The 23078-nt window shown below is 40.4% G+C and overlaps 1 protein-coding gene and 1 long non-coding RNA gene across 4 annotated transcripts; one reads left to right on the top strand and one right to left on the bottom strand.

Moving 5' to 3' along the window:
* Positions 1-1004: 1004 nt before the first annotated feature.
* Positions 1005-5877, bottom strand: six3a (SIX homeobox 3a). Its single transcript, XM_051378979.1, has 2 exons — positions 3872-5877; positions 1005-1996 (listed from the first exon to the last, which is right to left on the bottom strand). The coding sequence occupies exons 1-2, from the start codon at positions 4561-4563 to the stop codon at positions 1804-1806; spliced, it is 885 nt and encodes a 294-aa protein (XP_051234939.1). The 5' UTR covers positions 4564-5877; the 3' UTR covers positions 1005-1803.
* A 4-nt stretch (positions 5878-5881) lies between these two features.
* Positions 5882-22010, top strand: LOC127351463 (uncharacterized). Of its 3 annotated transcripts, none has more exons than XR_007880903.1 (3): positions 5882-6172; positions 7722-7843; positions 8091-22010. It is a non-coding gene; the product is annotated as an uncharacterized LOC127351463 (long non-coding RNA). The 3 variants fall into 3 exon arrangements; XR_007880900.1 differs by lacking the exon at positions 5882-6172 and having other exon boundaries at positions 6746-7843; positions 8091-11049; positions 19285-22010; XR_007880899.1 differs by lacking the exon at positions 5882-6172 and having other exon boundaries at positions 6746-7843.
* Positions 22011-23078: the final 1068 nt, after the last annotated feature.

Genomic DNA, 23078 nt, shown 5'->3' with positions numbered 1-23078 from the left:
AGCAAATCTGCCCTAGTCTGCAGCATAATTGGTTGGGGATTTAGATGGAAAGAGACTGCAGGAGAGAAAGCCTTTTTTTGGAGGGGGAAATGGTTCTCGTCCGAGGAAGAAAAGCTCTTTTCAGCGGGCCACAATGGGAGATTGGGACAGGGGAGGAGTCCCATCGTGATTAGCCCATTTAATGGCGCGTTTACTTAATTTCTGTATTCACTAGCAACGGTAAACAAAAGGGGAAATAGCACTCACATTTTTAAGTGCTGCATGACGTTGACGTTTGCCAGAATTTGTGTAGTATACAGAGGCAGTCATATAGGGCGATTTTACCTACATCACATGGATTTGAACTATAGGGGTGTAATGATAAATTAAAGAAGGGGTAAAGTGTGATTTCTTCTGGAAAAATAAAATCTACAACATTTTAATTACAGCATTAGATTTGCGTTTTTTCATTGTAAAAGAAGCAAACAATTTACACCAATATGATGAATAGTCTTTAAAACAACTCTGCTCCGAGTAAGAAAAAGAAAAAAAGAGGTGAGTTCAGCCCGCAGCATAACCTGGTCCGGGAACGCATAAGCCACGATGAGCTTTAATGCTTCCACAATCCAATAATGACCCAATATGAACATGTGTTTAGCCACTTATCAATGCCCTTATGCGTAATCGGATGGAGAGACAGACATCATGCAAAGAGGTATAGCAAATTGAATACTGTATTTGATTTAGAAACGTATGGTACATTAACATAATAACCACGCAAGAAAGAAACATTGAATGAGCTAATGTAAATAAGCGCTTTGAGCGACCCTGGGGCGGCAGAGAGGAGAGGAGGGGGGCAGCCTGTAGACGTGAATAAATGTAGAAACAAGCTTTTACACTTTTCATATATATTTTGTTTTGCATAAGTGTGACTGGTAACATATCAACACCCCCCCCCCCCGCCCCACCCCACCCACCCACCCAAAAGTCAACCAAAAACAACAAAAACGCCTAGAGCACTTCAGTTGTAAGTTTTGACAAATATTTTATGTAGGAACACCAAGTCAAGAAAAGTGAGGAAGGGATAGAAAAGAGGATGAGACGGGGGAGAGCAATAATTATGTACAAGCATATTTCTACACGTATATTACAGACCGGGGAGAATGATCGCATTATTTGAGATATACATAATTCAATATAAAATTTTGAAAATAAAAATAAAAATCTGATACAGTCATAAACGATCCCGTTCGACATTTTTTGACCATGTACCCCACACAGGCAGTGACAGAAGTGTATTTAAAAAGGTGCTTACGACTTAAAATGATTGTCTGATGAACACAAAGTAAAAACAGGATTGCATCTTGTCTGTATGGCGGCTGCTTCGCCGTCATCAACATCATCATCATCATCACTTGGACTAAAAACGGAGATGGGTGGGAAAAAGCGACGAAGACAGCAAGACGATCTGTTTTTATTCCCTCTGATCGATGTTCCTGATGGAAAATCTTGCATTCAGGTTATTTTCCCTGATTACAAAATAAAAAAATAAAAAGACATCATGCAAGTAGTCTAGTAGTAGTAGTGGTGGTGGTGGTGGTGGTGTGGGGGTATGAAGAGGAGGGGGAGGCGTGGGTCCTTTGAAAGCGCTTTTTAATAATAAAAAAAACGACGTGCTTTTATCTCTTTTTATTTTAATATTTATATCAATCGGTCCTTTTTTCATCCGCGATATTTCATAAGTCTTTTTTTCTTCCTCTCAGGTCCATTTTCCCTGTAAATATTTCTCTTTTTGTTTGTTTTTGTGTGTTTTTTTCCTCCGTATCATACATCGCACTCCGAGTCACTGGATGTGACGGACAGGATGGACGTCCCAGTATCAACTCTCTCTGTCATACTGGAAACGCTGGTGGTCGGACTGGCCGCGGTCGAAGGCGACTCTGCCGAGCTGTGAGGGGTGAGACCGGCCTCTGAGAGGGACCTCATACCGCTCGGTCCTATTGCTTGGTGCTGGAGCCTGGAGAAGAAAAGAAGCGAGGAGGGGAGGGGAAAAAAAGAAGAAAAAAAATGAGAGAAATGGCAATTAGACCTGAGAATGTCCCCCTTCCCCTCCTCCTCCTGCAAAATAGGGGTTCAAACTCGCCTTTCTTTCCCCCTGCCGGCCCCAGCCATGCATGCATGCTTTTATCAAATAGCCAGCTTTCAGGGGACAAAACACAGCACTATTTAGACTACCAAATGTTGGAAGAAATGTAATGGGGGTTTTTTTGTTATGTTTTGTTTTGTTTTTTCCCCCTGCAAAAGTAGACATGATCAACGCGCAAGTCATCAGTATGGGATTCTAACTACGTGTCATATCACTACACAAAAAAAGCCTTAAATCCAACTTGGTGTCTTTTATAAAAGCAGTTTGATGGCATTAACAACAGTCTGTAGCTTCTTCCGGGTTTTATGCTGTTTTTAGTGACTATGTTGCATTTGCTCTACAGCTATTATTTTTTCTTCCTTGCTGCACAGTTTAGTTTATCGTATAAAGCCCCACGACTCTGCAGTTTCATAACACAAAATTTCAAATAAAATATAGGCCTTTGCACAACAGCAAAATGTCATGAGGCTTTGACACAGATGTATTTCCGTCTGATGGAAGTGGAAGTGTATGAATGAGTGACGTGGAGATCCAGGTTACTCCAATCATCCTAAATGTTTATCTCCAATCCACTCATGATAATAACTCCATCACGGCGGGATAATGTCAGGCTGGAAATATATCTATTCATTTAGCAAAAAGATTAGAATAGTGTTCATATGGCTTAGTACTCTACGAGGTATTTTCTAATCAATTATAGCATTTCAATGGAATGATACCACACTTAATGTTATGAATACAGCCTATGTCTTGAAATGTTTTTTTTAATACGCATGCCCATTTTAGTCAAGTAATATCAATAATATCTCCATTATCCTTTGAGATAATCTCTTTGAACAATGCTAAGTAACATGTGACGTTAAAATGATAAATGCACTGTAGTACATGATAAATGTAGCTACTATACGCCGTGTAGCTTAAATAAATCATTACATAGCTTTGGTAACAAACACAATAATATTTAAAATTATTTGCAAAACATGACAATTTGAACTGTATTCAAAGGTACAGAGAAAAAGTTTAACTTTTGGATAAACAGATATTAAGACTTCTCCAGTTTTATTTATTTAAAACCTTTTCCTGATTAAAAATAATTCATAAGGCTGTTTAAATTATTATCACCAAAATAATGGTTATACTTTAAATAAGTAAAGTCCAATAATGTTTATATATATAATTTTAGCACACTTTGCTATTTATTACAGTACTTTCACTTATACGGAAACGATAAACAAGCTGTTTCTATTTAAAAAGAACACTGCGCAATAACAGCCTCGTCGGTTTAACAGCAATCTAGTTTGAGATTATGTTATTATTATTTTATTATTAATAGTTATTTGAACAACAAACTTAAGTTTAAACATCAGTAGTCTTTTTTCCTATCTGATAAATCCGTATTCTGTTCAAAATACCTGCAAAGTTAATATTTCCTATCGGCTGAAAAGGTTTTAAGAAGCTCCTCTAAATGGAAAAAAAGCATGTTATATTTTTCGGACAGTTTTGGATATTTACAACAGCATAAATAGTGTTTTCGATGTTCATCCTGATTTCACTTCATAAACAAAAATGTCGCCGCAGCCTTCTCCCTCCCCCTGCCAGACAGACTCGTCTTTTTCCTAGACAGTCTCTATCCGTAAGCACAACTGCATGTTTAAGGAAAACTCCTCTTATTCTTTTGAATTTATGCATTTTAGGCAAACTTTTGCACATTCTCGTGTTTTGACAGCAAGGACAAAAATCACCAACCTGTTTTTTGCCGCCGCGGCTCTGTCTCGTTGCCTCCGGTTTTTAAACCAGTTTCCGACCTGTGTAGGAGTGAGTCCAGTGGCTTGAGCCAGTTCCCTTTTCTTGCTGGGATTTGGATATGGGTCCTGAAGGTACCACTCCCTCAGCAGGCTCCGTGTCCTCTCTTTGAAACAGTGCGTCTTCTGCTCGCCGTCCCAGATGGTCCGAGGCAGCGGAAACTTCTTCCGCACCCGGTACTTATCGACAGGTCCGAGGGGACGACCGCGGAGCTTCTCGGCCTCCTGGTAGTGCGCTTCCAGCCACATGGCCTGCAGTTTGCCGTGCGAGTCCTTGGTGAACTTGTGGTTCTCCAGGATGTGGTAGAGGTCTCTGAAATTCCCCGTGTGGAACGCCACCACGGCCCGGGCGCGCAGGATGGACTCGTGCTTGTTGATCGCCTCGCACGCTCCCGGAGCCACAGGCAGGGACCAGAGGAAGCGGCCCAGCCGTTCGATGTCCCCGGTCTCCTCCAGCGTCTCGCAGACGCTCGCCACCTGCTCCGGGGAGAAGTTGAGGGTCGGTAGCTGAAACATGGACAAGTCTTCTGGAGACCTGGTGGTGGGAGCGCTGTTCGCCAGGAGCAGAGGGCGATCAGCGAAGTTTGGCAGGAAGAAATGGGAGGGATAAAGCTCTAAAGGGGATCTGAAAACCATGGAAATGACCTGAGAGAGAAAGAAAATTATCGAGAAAAGGGAAAAACCGAAAAAACACGGCAAGTAAAAAAGATTGAATGATTCAATGGCTATCGCCTAATGACACCAGCCTCATAATATCTCCCCCCTAAATCCGCCGTTGAGTGTAGCATTGAAACATTTTGTTTCCCTTTTCTATTGGTCTTCTTGGTGTCGTTGTAGCGTTGTCATGGCAGCCCTGCCAATCACTGTCAAGCGTGCCAATCATTAGCCAGTACGTAGCGCGAGGCTTTCACCACTTGTGCAGCACGCACGGGGGGTTATCAGAGTCTCCGATCTCCACAGCAACCCTCCCACCGCACCGCGCGCATCAGGCACAAGCCAATGCTCGCCTATCTGCTGAATGGAATGAGCAATTAGAGGGTGGAATATTATTGCGATCTTAACGAGGCTCGTTAAAGCTAAAGAAGATATGTAGACTGGAGATGCTTAGTAGAGACGGGAAGGGAGGGAGGGAGGCAGAGGGAGCTTTAAAAGGGTGACAAATGGACAACCAATGACTTCAACTCCGGAATACACGTTTTGAATAGAAGCGAGTCAATTTGCACATTATTTTCGCACAGTTTTTCCTGTAGTAGCTACTTTTTATCTTTTTCATCAGTCCATTCATTTTCGTGCGAGGGGAAAAGGAAGGCGTTAGGGTCTTCTACGTTTTTCCTTTTCATATATGTTATCACTTTCCATTTTCTTGTTTTCTAAAAGATCAAATTATGACACAATCCTATAATCTTTTGGCGTTTGCCCTGGACCCGCCGATGATTTCAAGAATTGCATGTTTGCAATTTTATGACATGGTCTGAGCATGACTTTACTCGGGCTCGCTGGTGTGTGGTCACTTTGTGTTTGGTGGGTGCTGGTCCGGGTGTAGGCTGCAGTGTGATGCCGCTCCCCCTCCTGCTGTCCCCGTCCCTGTCTCCGGGACGCTGGGCGCAGCCCTGGCCCCCTGCCCGCTGCCTCCTCTCCAACCAACTAAATTTATTGTTCCAAATGAATATCGATGCGCAGCGTTGTGTTGATTAAACAAAGGTCATGGCGTTTCAGTTCGAAAACTAATTTGTCAATGGCATCGCCCTTTTAATGCCACCAGTTTATCACGGGTTTTTGTGATAGTGCAGCCCTCTAATTAATACCATTAGTATTGGAATTACAATCAAATGGCAACATGAAAGCTTCTTGGGGACATAAAAGCAGTTTTCATGTATTTGATCTAGTGGTAAGGACATGATCAATGTCCACATCCAGTCACAGGATTCGGCTTAGAGCAGTAGCCACGGCGGTGTGATTTTCATGTTTATGGCTAAAACGGCTTCATATTTAGACAGGGCTTATAGGGTGTTAAAATAGTGTGAGTTCACTCTAACACGAACAGTACTCACATTGTGAAAGGGCCGTGTACAAGGCGTAGCATCTAGACTCCGCTTAATCCGCCCTCAATAAAGCTGACATAATGATCCTAAGCCGCCTTTCTACAAAATCATTCAGGAATTCAAAACTTTTCCTTCCCTCTCCCAGATTTGCACATTCTCCGGGGTTGGCCAGATAGACCACCGACTTCAAGCTTGGAGGGACAGTGAGTAGACCAGCTCGACATGCATGTGTGGTCAATGCTACCTGTTTCTGTGCACCATTTCACCTTAACTGACATACTTTAATAACGACAGGTGCGAGCGTGCAATTACGCACGTCCGCGCACTTTTACGCACCGCTGTTTTGGGCAAAAAGGCGGGGTGCTTTGAGTCCTGCATGTACGTCCGTGCACGCGTGTTGTGCAAGTGTCTGTCGGTGTGTGTGATACAGAGCAGGGGTTGTGGTGATCTTGTTGCAGGGTCAGGCGTTTGGTTTGTGCGCGTCTGTTGGGATTGTATGCGTGTGTGTGCGTGCGTGCGTGCGTGCGTGCGTGCGTGCGTGCGTGCGTGCGTGTGTGTGTGTGTGTGTGTGTGTGAGGGGGTAGGGTGATATATGGGATCAAACCTGTCCACTGCGCTGCTATACGAACCTCAGGAGAACTAATTCCAAGTGGCACTTGAATTGGTCCCGTTGGAAAGCTCTGTGGACTGGAAGTAAAGAATGGTATTTTCATGCTGGTGTTAAAACTAACCTCCTAACCCTCCCCTAACTAGCCCCCCCGACCCCACCCCATCACACCCTACCCCACACACACAAGCACACACACGCACGCACGACCCCAACATTAAGTTGATAGTGCAGGCTTAGCAGCACTACTCCGAATATGCAAAGCCTCCTACCTGCCTGGGTTTCCTGGTGCACCAATTTAGGTGATCACCATTCAAGCCAGGGCTGCAGGTATTATCCAGCATTATGTTTTGGAGGAGCCTTGTTTGGGAGTAGCCCTCGCAGGCAATTCGGAAATCACTCCTAGGAGAGACTAGAGGTGAAATGTAAAACCTGAATGGGGATTGAGAGGGAAAAAGCCATTGGTAATTCACATTCTTTTACATGGCTTTTGTTTACGTTAAGCATGTAATTAACACCCCCCAAACAAGTTTATTCACCTGCCCTAATTGTGTGTTTATCCGAGGGCTTGCTGAATGTTCCGAGCAGCGGGGGACGAGAGCTCTGAAAGCACATCGAGCATTTAGCGTCTTCTCCGTTTACTTACAGCCTAAACCTCCAGACACGACAACACAAACAGCATTTTGCACACTAAAACATTGATAATATATTGGTCAAGTAGACAGAGAGGGCTTTGCGCCGACACGTCTCTTCCTATGATTTTATTGCTGTTGATTGTTTAGTTATAAAGCACCTTTTTAAAGTTTAATTAGAAAACTTAACATAAATAAAGTTAGTTTTTGCCTTGTTAAAGAAATATGGGTCCGGCAGCTCTTTCAGGGCGCAGTGAATCTAAAATGTTACCATTCTGGTTAATTGCCAATTAGTAAGTTATTTTCATTATCAGTGTGTTCCAATAAGGGCAGCAAATAAACAAAGCTGATGTTACGTCATGTACGGGAGTGAGAGAGAGAGAGAAGGGACCTGATGAGAGAAAGAAAGAAAAAGGTGTTGACTGTAAAAGGTAAGAAGGGAAAGTGAAAGAAGGCACGAAAGAAAGGGTCTTGTTTTATTTTTTTGCTCCCTCGTTGACCCCGGTTTGGCAGAGGCTGGCCAGAAAAAGGCAGCACACCCCTCCCTGGCAAAGACAGGACAGACTCATGTGCCGGCTGCTTCATCCTGGATTCATCTCAACAATACACAGGACGAGACTCTGGAGTAATGACGGGTACGTACCAAAAACATAACGTTTTTCATTTTCGTTACTCCTTTAAACTAAGTTGCCTATTTATATGCACGAACAAGCACGCGGTTGTTTACGAACGTATGATAACTTTTAATTATCATTCACATGTCAAGAAATTGATGACATTTTATTTTGGTGACATGGAAATTCAACGCAGGTGTTTTTACTTCACCAGATCAGGAATTACCTTTTTCTTCTTTTCGCTCTTGTTTTTCTCCTCGCTCTGCAGAGCTGTGAGCAGGGTCCAGTCCACGGACTGTCACCATTCGAGCTTGGGACTGGACGTGACACTGGTTCACTGCTATTTCACTGGTCAGTTTGTCCGAGATCAGGATGGGAATCCAACCGCTGCACCTCTGTAAGTTCAGTCTAAGCAGACCCGTTTTTCCGTCTTCTGTTGCCGATAATGTTCGGCAAACTACAACTAATTTTATTTTTCGGACGCTTTAAAAAAAAAAAAATGAAATGATGTAGATAAGCTCATTGGGCCTTTCTAGTTGGAATGAGGAGGTTAATCAAATTTCTTCTTTTAGATCGCGAAAGTCCGTTTTTAATTGGGTGTGTTTGGCTTTTTTTTTATCCACCGAGCACTGGGGAGATCTGTGCCTTTGCAGAGCAGCTGTGTGATGCTGTCGGGATGGGGCGCACAATCCCCTCTGTCCCACGCTGGCCATGCCAGGGTACGGAGACTGTGCCTACACTGTAAAAAGTATCAAAACAAGTCATTTAGTGTCGCGCTGAGTTTTGAAAATATATGCTGCTTGCTGGAAAAGATGTGAAACCCCTGGCAACGGGATATAATATAATTTGTTTCCATTACAACTTTTTTTATGACAATTTTTTTTAGCAAGTTTCTTAATTGTAGTGGAGAAATATCATATATAATCTGTTTTGCTTTAAGATGCTAACAAAATTCCTGCAATGCGTAAATTTTGCCACTGGAAGAATTTCCCCGCGTTTGGGGAAAATATGATAAAATTAGGATTGAAGTGATTGGATATTTTTTGCAGTGCATTCTCTTCTTCTCTCATATAAAACCTATGCCCTGCTTCTGTGGCAATGTTATATTATTTTTCCTTTTCAAATCTTTATATGCTTAAAAATACGTATGCCATTTCGCACGTGATTTACTTGATTGGATGACCTCAAGCGCCAAAACAATTAAATCGCTTACACCTTAAAACTGGAAACAGTTGTCAGCTTAGGCTAGTACTTGTGATGGCAGGTGCAATATAGGTCACCCTCCATGCACGTTCAGAGAAGGATAAACACAACAGTGCCTTAATTTGAAATCAAATCCATTTTGTCATAATGATCTTTAAATGTGGCGCCAACTTTAATAGCAAAGCTTGTACAAAAGTTTTTAACACCTCTCTCTCTCTCTCTCTCTCTCTCTCTCTCTCTCTCTCTCTCTCTCTTTTCTTTTATTGTTTTTATTGTGTGGTCTCATTAGGGGGACTTCCTGGCAGGGCTGGGAGCTTGTATCGGAGCTGTCCAATCAGTGTATTTACACGGGTTGTTAGCGACAGTTAATGAGGGCTCCTCCCCGGGCCGGTAGAGAAAGGCGCCTCAACATTAAGATTTACCTTGTGTCAACTCGTTACTTCTAATGAACCTCCATGCAAAAGCCTCCTCGTACTCAATGGAGCCGTGCGCCCGGATCTTGTGTGTGAGACCCTGGAAGAGTGGAGCTGCGAGCCGGCCTCCCTCTCCCCCTTTTCTTCCGCTCACTCAGGGAGAGTTGCTTTTTCTCTGCAGGTCCGGGCTCCATGATGCATGCCTGCGTGTCTGCGTGCGTGTGTGTGTGTGTGTGTGTGTGTGTGTGTGTGTGTGTGTGTGTGTGTGTGTGTGTGTGTGTGTGTGTGTGCGTGTGTGTGTGTGTGTTTGTGTGTGTCGAATGAAGATGGATGTTGCATAGCCTATTTTTAAAGGAATTAGACGTTGGCAACTCAGGCATCACTTTTCTTTAATAACGGCAAAAACACACATGGTTACACTGCGCTTTAAATTAGCACATTGTATCCTACAGACTATCAGGTCGAATGTGTTGAAAATGACAGTGTTTTTAAAATTTGATGTCTCGTCATCACTAACAGTGTGATCAGATTCCGGACAAAACAGAACGAGGAGTGTGTTTGCGTGCCCCTATCACAAACCTGGCATGTCTTCCATTGTTTGGTGAATGAGGCTTGAAATGTCAGCTTATTGCCTCTGCAGAAGTAAGTTCATTTACAATCACACTCTATCCCCCTCCAGAGCAGCGAGCTCAGCTCTGGCCCCTCCGTCCACCCCTCGTCTGGCCCCCAGTGTGGCTTGTTGAGCCGCATCAGCAACACATCACTGCCCCTCAATTCAGGTACAAACTGGAGGAGTTTGGCGGATCCCTGAAGTGGACTCCCCTCTTACTCCTCTAACCCACAGAGACACCACTTAAAAATCAATTAGGCTCGTCTGGTCTCTCCCTCACCGCCTGTCATCATTTCCGAAACAGGTGGCTTCCACCAAAATTTGGGGAGGGACCTAAAAGTAAAATCCAACTTAAGTTCATTATTTCATTTTGACTTGGGGCCCAGTTATGAATGAGTTGACAGCCCTTCTGAATGGAGTCCACTGCCTTAATGAGGTCGTTCACATACGTTTGGTAGCTTATTATTTGATATATATTCTATATTATAAAATAAAAGCGACCCACTACCTGACAGAATATAGGCCTCGCTTTGTCTCTTCTCAAGCTGTGATTTGGGAACTTATTTTATTTTGTAGCTTCTATATTTTATTGTCTCTTGAGCTGACAGGACCTTTTATGCTTACTCTGTCACACAACACAATATGTTTGCACACGATAATGGGATTTACCTTCGCTTGTAAAAAGAAATCTACATCCACCAGCAGGTGACAAAGTGGCCACAACCATACTCACGGTTGTTGGCACTTTGTCACCTGCGGGTGATAGTGACAGAAAAACAGTTTCATATCCCTGATATATATGTAGAGGCCTATGAAAACTGTTTCATTTCATCAGTCATACAGACTATTTCTTCATGCCGGTAACTCTATATCAAGTGTGCATTTTCTCATGTCTTTCATCATCAGTTTAACCGCAGTCACCTGGTCCCCCGTGTTAAAGAGCTGCAGCAATATGACACGGAGCAGCAGCGCTGGAGGAGGCCGTATGTTCACTCTTCCAGGTAGATGGCTTGATTTGGAGACAGAGGCACAGAGGGAGAAATATCAGATGCATTGCCCCAAGCTTTACACATCACGCTCACCTTCCAATCCCCGATGACTTTTTTGAAGAGCAAAACAAGACCTTCTCCACCTTCTCAGCTCAGCTATTACAGTACGCAGCCCTTGAAGAATCATTGTGTATCAGTCATTCATCTGCATGTGTGGGCCTAAAAAGTGCACTCGGGACTCTAGAGAGCTAACACGATGGCCAGAGTTACATCAGCACAAATTATGACAGAATGTCTCTAGGAAAATATGACTGTTTTGGACTTCACTGTCAAGGCTGATTAAGCGCCCCGGCTCTTAGATGCAGATAGGAGCTGTAGAGATGGCCCTTAAGCCCGGTGTCACAGGAGCTGACAAGCCGTAATTACTCTGGCTGACATATCGCTCTCAAAGCTTACTAATGTGGATCCCACAGACAGCATGCATACAGTGGAGGCCGCTCAACTCTTTGGCCAGGCAGTGCCTTTTAACCCGGGTTCAGATGCTGCTGGGCCGTCCACACGCTCCACAACTGACCTTTTCCATTTTAACATTTCAGTAGTGAAATAGCCTCTTATTTATAAGCTAGTGATATGGTAGAGGAGATCATAAGGCTGTGTGTGAAAGAAAACAGCATGCTGTAACACGCAGACGTAAGACGAACAGTAAAGCAGTAGTGAAAAGTAACTAAGTACGTATGGGATTACTTGAGTACTAGATACTTGTGCTTCTACTCCACTCTACTTTAGAGGATGATATTGTATATTTTACTCCACTACAGTTATCATCCACAGTTACTACTCTACAGATGAATAGTTTACATACAAATTACAATCTTATAAATATTATATTACAGAAGACTTGTATAAAGTTGTGATATTATCTTTACCTTGACCAACTACATTCAAAATGTTCCTTACATGTTAATGAATCACAGTTAATATTTCAATAATATTTTATATGAAACAACACACACTGAAAAGGTCAATGCGCATAATTAGTACTTTTGATACTTAAAGTAAAGTAGAAGTTCCTCAGAATTAAGTATTGTACTTAAATGTAAATGTAAATGTAAATGATGCATGTAAATGTAGCCTACCTGCTTAATTACTTCCTACTGCTGGTGTAATGAGTTTACCTCAAGGAAGGAGTCTCCCCAACTGCAGCTCACTTTAGAACAGTTTATCTCTTATAGTATCTTTATGATTTTTAAATATGTTTAGCCTGCTGGAAGAAGTACACAGACGATTTACTTGATATGTCACGTTGTAAAAAATACTCCATTTCAAGTGAAAGTCTTGCATTCATAATTGTACTTCAGTAAAGTACAATTATTATAATTCTTAATCATTATTAACTTATTCTCTATCATTCTTATTATTCTTATTTCTTATTTCAGAAATATTGTACTTTTTACTCCACTTCTATTTTTAGTAATAGTTCATATAAAACAAAACACACTGAAAAGGGCCATTCTGCATAATAAGTAGGCCTACTACATACATATAATAAGTATAATAATAAGTTAAATATTTTAAGTGCATTTTGTTGATAATACTTCAGTACTACAACTTTGCATGCAAGACTTACTTGTAATGAGGAGTATTTGTATTATTGCTTCTACTTAAGTAAATTGCTTGAATGCTTTTTCCAGCAGGCTCAAATATTAAACAAAGATATGATAAAATATCCTGAAGTAGACAGCTACACGCTTTTAGGGGGTCTCCTCTCCACTTCAGTGGTGGAAAGTAGGAAATACTTAAGCACACTTTTGAGGAATTTGTACTTTACTTGAGAATTTCCATTTTATGCTTTATATTCTTTATATTCTTTATATTCACAATAATATCACACTTTTTACTACTTTTTGACACATTTAGGTGTGCTAGGTTCAGATTTAAGATACAAAACACTTCAACAACAGTAAAATATAATGCAGTTTTATAGATTAAACTGCCCAGCATCATATAAAGTAAAAACACCCTGAAATTGGCCATTCTGCATATTAGTACTTTTATTTTTGATACTTAGAGCACATTATCCTGATAATAAATATATACATACAATTATGTATGCCGAGCTTTTACTTGTAACAGAGTACTTAAGTAAAGGATCCGAGTACCAACAATTAATACTGTAGAATCAGAAAGTGCTTACACCTGTAGTGGCTGCTTGTTACAATCACTTAACTCACAACAAACACAACGTCTATCTCTCTCAGCGGTAAATGCTTTCATTAAAGCTTTATTTTGTAATCGACTAAAGTGAGTTATCTATAGATCCATATCGATATGTGCACCTCTCTCTCTCTCTCTCTCTCTCTCTCTCTCTCTCTCTCTCTCTCTCTCTCTCTCTCGTGTGTGTGTGTGTGTGTGTGTGTGTGTGTGTGTGTGTGTGTGTGTGTCTGTATGTCTATGTGAAGGTTATAGTCACCGTGTCACCCACAATCCTGTCATTGTCTCACATTTTGTTTGTTGCGGTGTTTGCATGGCACGCAATGAACGAAACCGACGTCACAGTCTCTCTCTCTTTCTCTCTCTCTCTCTCTCTCTCTCTCTCTCTCTCTCTGCCCCCTCCTGACTGCAGCTTTTGACATTACTCCACTCGATTGCCCGTTTACCCCCAAGTCAAGTTTGAGACGGGCAAGAAGTGTAAAAGAGGTGGGCCATGTCATATCCGCTCAGTGTGCATGAGATTGTTGGCCTGCTCAGCTGTGATCATTGTTCAGGAGAACAATTCCTGCACAGAGCAGGCAGGAAGGCAGCATATCAGAAAAAGTGGAAGAATAGTTGCAAACAGAGTCTGGTTGGACAGTTTTTTTGTTTTCTCTGCAGCACTTGCCATATGGATTTATCGTGTAGGCCTACAGTTATTGTAGGCTATCTATTTGGGGGGGGGGGTGCTATAGATGAATGCATTATACACTTACATTTTCTACTACTGTCTTTAATTAAAACTATTTGCCCTACTTTAATATTGATTATGTGTAGGACTTGGAAGATATTAAGTCAAATGCATTAAGGTTAACTTGCGCTGCCACTTAATACCACCTTTATAGGCTACAAAACACTGTTCTTGACACTGTCTGTGAAAGATAAATAAAATTTCCACAAGAAAAACTAGAAAAATCCTTGAAAGATATTTTTAATACAGGCTGTACAGGCTATATTTATTTAGCTCTTAAATTATAAAATCACAGTAACGTTATTCCAGTGTGCGGTGGTCAATTCTGATGTCTTACATGGTCCTCATGGTCCTGCGACCTAACAGCACCTGACTGTTGGTGGCAGTACTACTATATTTATTTACATATTTAACAAATAGCCTATGTATGTAGCCCATAAACTGTTACGTTTGTGTTTACTTTATGTACAGTTATTTTTTATAGGCGTCCCAAAAATATCCTTTCAGGGTTGTTTTGCTGCTAGGCTATTTTAGGCTCAATGCATTTCTGGTGCATAATCTGAAACACAGGTAAAGTCAGGGCGATTTGTCGTCAGTCCGAACAGTAGAAAGTGCTTCTGATTCTTCAGCATTCTCCATGTAGCCCACAGTGCGCTAACCTGAATTATTATTTGAGAGCACTCAAAAAAACAAGATAATAAAAGAGAAATAACATGACTATTTTCATAATTGATTAAGAAGCCTGCGCTTATTGTTTGAAGTAGTAGTAGCTAAGTAGAGGGGTTGCTAGGCAACACATTGGCACCGACGTTGTCCTGGTTTTCTGCGCACTTCGGTTTGCGCAATCTCAGGTGGGTTTTCATAGAATACGTCACAGCGGCTTATGCCCAGCAGCCAATCAGAGGTGAGTACCGGAACTAACCGTCGTATAACAGGCTAGTAATTAGCTTACGGGATAATAACGGAGGGATGTGGCGGCGGAGGAGCTGGTTACTCATGGGTGAGCAGCGCCCGTCCAATCTCATTCATGTCATGCATCTCCGTTTGGCTCGCCAGATCAATAGCGGACGTCTGGGAGAGCGGGGGGGGAAGCTGCTGTACAGGAAATGGAAGGAAAGGTGCAACAAGTCAACAGCAGTTTGACCCATGCAGCAGGTCTACACAAAATTAAGCGCCACATAGAAACGATGCCCTCTGGCAGCAGTTTGTTTGGTTTTAAATAACAAAAGTAAGTGCAAGGATCGGCAGATAAAGGCTATTTATTCCATTATTGGTTCTGAGACGCTCAGATTTGGCGGAATTTTGCAAAATAGCAATGATAACAATGCATTATTATTATTATTATTATTATTAATGTTATAAAATGTTATAATTATTTAATTAATATTTATTTTTATTTTTTTAAATAGTAGCCTTGTATTCTTCAAAGCCATAAGACAGTGATATTTGTTAATACAAAGAACTATATTATATGTGTGTGTATATATATATATATATATATATATATATATTTGGGAAAAACTAAACAACAAAACTAAAGTTGGATTAATGAAGTAAGTTGTTATTTAAATTTGATCCACGTCATTGTCTAAAAGGAGAAAAAAGATGGTTACATTTTTTAAAATTTCTCTTCGTCTGTCTTTGTCGACCGAGACTCAACAGACCTATTTCAATAGTTTTTTCTAATCCTGCAGCTTAAAATCTTATTATTTCCTGGTTGCTTGTGGAGGGGTATCTCGCCTCAATACAGTGCTGATTGGCTTACAGTATCAGTAGTTTGTATCAAGTTAGATACGCTCACTACGCACACCCACTCCCTGCAATTGAAACCATAATGTTTTCGTACACATGGGGCTCATACACACACTGCTGAAACCACTGAAGCCTGCATGTAACCAGCCACGTCCAGTCTTCACACGCAAATACAAAAAAAGACCCGAAGTGATGCTCAAAACAAACTCACAAATATAGACTTGACCTATATCCGTCCCGCTATATGTCACATTGAAATATTTCAGCTTTATTATTGTAAATGTTCATTCATTATTCAGGTCCTATTTATTAGCTTTGGATGGCAGATGTCAGAGCGTGATAGAGATGTTTATGTTTGACTGATTTAAGGAGCCATTATCCCGCCTGCTTATCAAACATTCATGTGTGGCAGCTGTAGTTGTGGATCTGCTCTCCATCGTGTCTCCTGTGGCCGCTTCATTTCTCCTCTTTAAGCAACCGCGACCTTTCCACTCAGTTAACCTATTATCTTTTAACATTTAAGGGACAGCTCAGCCACTGCAGTGGGGGAAAAAATCTAATCTAATAACATTATCTTTAAAGTAACTAAAATGTGCTATATAATGACACTTTAAACTATTTCTAGGAGGCAGGGTTGCTGTTGCACAAACATTATAGGCAAATTAGACGAATATTACTGTGATCCTTCCTTGAGAGGATCGATTCAATTGACACAATGAGTCTTTACAGCTAATAAACACATTCGTACAGATCTAATAAAATGATCTTGCAGCATTTATTTCTAGTGTGACCTGAGCTAGCTATTAAATGCAGCATTTATACATAAATAAAAAAAATTAGCAGAGTTAATAGTTTACAGAGTTTTAATGTGACTTTTTGTTGTTAAAAAGAAAAACGAAAATTCAAACCATTTTTATCCTGAATCGTTCCTCAGCTATAGGTTATTGATACTTATGAGCATGCCATATAAGAGTTTTGTTTTAATATTTGAGCAATACTGAAGTTAATCTTTTATCAGGCCATTTTCTTTGATATCCATATAATAATAGGTGATTTTCTGTGATGGGCTGTGTGTTGTATTATCCTAAAACCTAGAATAAGTGAAGACATTACTCTTTAACATATTTTTTTGTTTGTTTTTATGTACTAGAGTGAATTTTATCAGTTTATTTGTCAGTGTTTTACTTGCTTTTATCCTCCCAATCCAAAGAGATAAATGAGAAAATAACGTAACTTTTACACTTTAACATTGGGCAACATTTCTGTTTTTCACAGGCAAAACAGATCAGTGTAGCCTTTATGCTGCAACATATTTTCTCTCCCTGTTGACTGGACTGCTGAACACACCATCCAGCGTCCATGCGTTTTTGTAATTGCCCTGTGAACACGTTGGTTTTCATTCTTTTGACCCCTCCATGAACAGCACGCCGCCGCCCCCGCCGCCCCCACTGCCCCCCCTCTTCCAAACAGCCCCACACAATGCTACGTGTGCGTGTGCGTGTGCGCTCTGCGGTTCGTGGGCTAAATGTCGTGCAGAGGTAATGGGAAGTAGTCGGAAGGTAAGGTCGCGGGTTCACGGCGGGGTTAAAGAGAGCCGTCCATGGCTGCTGTTTGCTTTTTTTTCCACAACTCCGCTTCCTTCCTACAGGAGGATGTGTCCAGTATGCCACCGTCCTCACCCCGCAACAACCCCGCCACCGCTCAGACCGTGTTTGTTTTTGTGCGTTTATTAAATCTTCCCCCGGCAGGAAAGCGACCCATATCACCACGTCACTGGGTGCTGGTGAGTTTAGCACTTTGCATCCCTCCTCGGCTCCCTGAGAAATCTTTTGTGGAAGTCTGGTGTCTATTTATATGCTCACATGTAGGCTGACTGTTCAAGGCTGTTGCAGTCCATCCAGCTTTTTTTCAAGGTTATACTTTCAATCATTTTACAAATTTTATAATTATATATATATATATATATATTTTTAATCCAAAACACAGTCATATAAATATCACAGGCAAGAGATTAATAATCCTAAACCATCAAGCACATCATTTCATAATTTAATTTAAGTATTTTTACTTACTTTAAAATGTTTGATCATTTCTTTTATTATCCGAAAGAAGTCAGTGAACTCTGCATTGATTAACAAAATGCCACATAAGCCCCTTTGCATCAAGGTTTTGATGAACCCACAGTATAAAGCATATTTAAGTGATCTAAGTTATTTAAAGGAAATAGAAGTTATTTTTTGTGGAGATTATTATTATCTCATTAGGGATAACTGCCTGCAGGTCAGGTGGGTTATCCACCATATAATTGCCCCTGCATCATTGTTCAGGCCTTTAACCATTTTACCGGGTTTTGCTCTAATGTAATAAGAATTACATTATGGAAATTGTGTCTCTATCATGTGATGTAGATTACTCCTTTAAGAAACCAAGTTAAATACTAATCATTAAAGGCTTACATTCTTCAATGTAAAAAAAACGTTTTTATTGTATTAGCTATTCTATTTTATGCAGGTGTTATATGAAGCTTACTTTATAGCTTGTTTTAGCATATTAAGTTTAGGAGTGGGAGCTTTAATTTAAACATACATTTGTTTTTCTATAATGAGAAAAATATTTAAGATTATACTGCAATTACGTATTCTCTTACACATTTGTTTAAAGAAAAACAATAAAACTTGGTGTCACTTTTACTTTTAAACTCAGAAACTGATATAAGGCTGGAAAAAGAATTGTGTGTAACTCAATAATTGACATGGAACACACACACACACACACACACACACACATATGAGAAAAGAGGACATGGAGGATATGACCTATAATTTCATTTCTCATCATATGTAAAGCCAGCTGACTCCATTATAAACTAATGGCTTTACATATTCCATTTGTATAAAAAAAAAACAACGGCACTTGAATGAAAAAGCTATTTTAGGTCTTGTGATATTGAGTGATATTGTTATGAAAAACACTAGTACTGTGTGTTTCCCTTTTTGTTTAAATAAGGCTGCTAGTAACTCATTATGATATCATTACAATCTGTAACACAACATCATGCAAAAAAGATGACTGGTTACAACCTAAAGTAAGTGTTATGCAACTGTGTCTTGTGTTCAAATATTTTCTGAAAGAAACATAACAGTGTTATATGGTTTCCTACATGGAAGAGGACCCCAAGGATTAAGCATGCAGAAAGTCACAGCTTTACAGAGGACAACAACATATGAGTGAAAGAACCCAGACAAAACTACCACTCACTCTGTCCTTTCAGTCAGGCAAGAAACGATGGACGGAAGGATAACAGGATGTACAACAGAGGATACAAATTGAAAACGATTAAGAAATAGAAATCGAGAGAGAAAGAATGGAGAAGTCATATATCTTCAAAGCAGGTGATTGAGATTCACCTGACAGAAACAACAGAAAGGGAGAGTAACGGCGTGGGGCTTTGCATTGGCATCGAGGCAGCCTGTTTTTGTTGTCACCTTCCCTCTGTTTCCGTCTCACTCTCTCAGTGTCTCTCATCCTCTCCCTTTCTCTTTGTGTCCATATAGAGACATCTATACTGGAGACAGGAGAGAGAGAGAGAGAGAGAGAGAGGGAGAGAGAAATTTTGGTCGTCTGCCTATCTCCTCCTCACCATGGCGCCCCTGAGACCAAGCAAGCAAGGAGAGAACACATACACATACACACTTTTAGCCGCCACAGAGGAGAACAGCTTGGCTCTGTGTTACACTGAAAACCCCTCTTTTCCCTCAATCAGACAGACAGGTAGACAGCTGGGTGTTACGCTAAATCCCTCCCCCCATGTGTCCCTCCTAACAAGGGCTCCGCTCTTACTGTCACTTCTCTCTTTCTGCAGCTCTCTTTATTTCAATGCCCCGTGCTTAAAAGCGAGAGAAAAGCGTCAGGTTTGGGAAACATATAACTATGATATGATTGTAAAATGCTGAGCAGTTTATGAATAGTTTAGAGGAGATGTTACGGTTTAAAAATTGCAGGACTTGTTGACAGAAACAGACATTTAAGACACTGAAAATGAAACATAGTGTCTCCAACAGAAGTGTTATCTGTCCCTCTCTTGTCTCTCTCCACCCTGACCCCAAGTTCACTCCTTCTAAGCACCACTTCACCCCCAAGCCCACATTTTGTGTCTGTGTATGTGTGCTGAGAGCGTTTTGATTTCCTGTGTGTGTGATAGAGAGAGATGAGAGAGGATGATGGTCAGGCTTGGCCTACTGACTCATCCACAGAGAGAACTGTGTTGATACAGGAATGAAGCCATCACACACTTATACACACTCCCCCACACACACAAGCTGACAGCCTCTTCCCATCAGTCTTTTGTTGTGCTTGCCAGTGATGATGATCTCACCACATAGCAGGACTAAGCCTCAATAGTCAGCCAGTCAGTCAGTTTGGCAGGCAGACAGGCAGCCAGTCAATATGCCCATCAGTCATTCAGCCAACCAGCCAGTCCGTTAGCAGCAGCTAATTATCAAAAGTTGAGCAGGTAGTTAGCTATTAAATGAGATGATATCATCCCAGCACTGGTGGAAAGTAACTAAGTACTTTTACTCAAACACTATACTACAGTTTCGTAGTACTTGTACTTTACTTGAGTATTATTATTTCCTGCTCAATACATCTACTCGGAGGGAAATATTGTACTTTTACTCCACTATATTTATAGTTAGTTTTCAGATGAAGATTTTGTCCAACAGTGTGTATGTTTATAAAACACAACACATTGTTAAAAATTGGTTCCTGATATTTTTGGCTTGTGACCATTTACAAAAAATCTGTTTGTAGTTTGGGCCCTTGACAACTGTCAGATGTCCTTGAGAACACCTTCCATAAGGTGTAATTTAAATAATTGCTTGAGGTCCAGAGAGGTAATCCTCCTGCCCCATTTATTATCTCATGACCTCTCAGATTTATCTTGTCACTATTGGACGGACCCACTCTGAAATAATTAAATCTAGCTACAACTGTAAAAAGTTGCTTACACATTGATGCATTATTAGCAATCTAATGATGTCATATATAATAATATACCACTCAAAGAGGACATTTTTGCCCCAAATACTTTGCAAGTACTTTTACTTTTGATTCCTTAGAAAATGAGTAGGATTTAGTAGTTCAAGATTACAACTCCCTCGCCTCACCCTCCTGTTCCAAGTCTGTAGGAGAAACTATGGTAGCCATGAAACTTGTGAAACACGCAAAGGGCACTATCGATAGCCGGTGTTTGGTTTGTCCATTCTGGACTACTGTAGAAACATAGCAGTTCAACATTGCGGCCTCCATAGAAGAGGACCTGCTCTGCTGTAGATGAAAACGGCTCATTCTAAGGTAAGGAAAGCACAACAATTCTTATTTACTTATTATTATTATTATTCTTTATTATACACTAATGAAAAAACACTTACTTTGCATTTCTGCTTATAGATGCTCCTAATGTTAAACACTGGACCTTTAAGAAGAAGTAAATTAAAAACAATTATTATTTTTCTTCGGATTCTCCTTATTTAAAAATCAAGAGATAAATCTTGCCGCATAGGTTCAAATACAAATTCTAATAGCCACCTCAAGACAATAACAAAGTCTGCTATTACTGAGAATCAGAACATTCAAGCCCAGACAAGATTCAGAAAAAACTATCCACCCTTTTATTTCCAGCAGGTTGAACTCAAACAGTCTTTTTTCAGGTCTCCCCAAAAAGCCTCTCAGGCTGCAACTGATCCTAACAAAGACAAAGAAAACTGAACATGTGTTTGAAGTACTTCTGCTTGTCTGGAAATCTCTGCATGATTAAAGACCAAAAAACAAATTTTTTCAGTAGCTTTGATGATATACACCCTTTTGCTCTCTCGGGTCATCAGGTAGTGGTGTGTTAACTATTCACACAAACAAAGCCAAACACAGGAAGTAGCATAGTTATTCTGCACAGAACCTGTACACACTTCAGGAGTTACAAGATTGAACCTCTGATCTGTAAAAATGGATTTTAAAAATATTTGTGTTTATTATTGATTCTTAAGCAACTCAGACCACTCATGCATTACATCCTGATCTCACCCTTATTTATTTGTGTGTTCATCCCTTAATAAGTTTAATTAAATCTATTTATTTGTATCTATCCTTATAATAAATAATTTAAATGTGTTGTACTGTATTTCTTATTTGTTGTCTGTATGACATATGCAAAACGCTTTGAATTACCTTTGTGTATGAAATGTGCCATATGAATAAACTTTATTTGCATTGCCTTCAAGTAGACCGTTCAGTGCTTTGTTTTATTTCCTCAGTAAGAAAGTAAATCATGAAAGTTTTGTTTACTCTGAGGATTAAATCCTTTTACAAGACTCAGATTGTGCTGGGTAAAATGTCAAACAAACTCACAAACTGGAAATACCTGATGTGTTTTAAATAATATGATGGTGGCACAGGTTTAGATTTCAGGTCATGGAGCTGGTGGAGTAAAAGAGAAAACACTCCATCTTCAAACTGGTTGTGATGGGATGGAAAGAATATGCCAATCTATGAGCCTTAAATCATAAGAAACCACAAAATACACTCAATCAGTATGTCAACCATCAACTCAAATCTATAAGCTTTTGTAATTTAAACCAGTGAAATTGAGTTCCTGAAAAACAAAAATGTTCCTTCCTAGTTTTCATTCAAAGCTGCCAGACAATCAACTGTTGGGAGAGATTAAAGAAAAGAAACAGTCTCCATTGTTGGCATCTGTAAAAAGACACTCTGCACACACCATAGAAACCTGAGAAACAGAATAATGTGGTTTAATCAATTGTTTACCAGATAGAAGCTGTGTCGTTACCTATCTAACACTACCTGTCTGATTGAGTTTCACTTCCTCCGGCTTTCCCACAACTCTAGTTTGAAAAAAGAGAGAGCAGACTAAAATTAAAAAAAGGATATTTATTAATTTATTTAGCTATTTAAAAGTAGAGTCTGGCGTTGATATGCAAGCGGTGTGCCTGATGAGCATGAACAAAACAGAGTGCTGGAGTTGGAATATTCTAAGAACAACTGTATCCGTTGTTGTGCTAATCCTAAATGAAATATGTATTCAGTAAAAGGATTAGGGCGTCCAGTGTCATAAAAGAAACCACTTACCAGCACCAAAGGTAATTTGTAACCTTAGCAACTGCTTGTGGAAATGAATGGGGGATTAGGATTGGCTGCAGCCAGAGTTGTCCTCATGCGGTAAAAAACGACCTACACACACACACACACACACACACACACACACACACACATACACACACATGCATGCACACACACATGCACACAACAATATTTGTTAATACTAAATTCAAGC

Source organism: Dicentrarchus labrax, unplaced genomic scaffold, assembly GCF_905237075.1.
Source record: "Dicentrarchus labrax unplaced genomic scaffold, dlabrax2021, whole genome shotgun sequence".
Classification (NCBI taxonomy): Eukaryota; Metazoa; Chordata; class Actinopteri; family Moronidae; genus Dicentrarchus; species Dicentrarchus labrax.
This window is presented reverse-complemented; position numbering and strand designations above follow the sequence as displayed.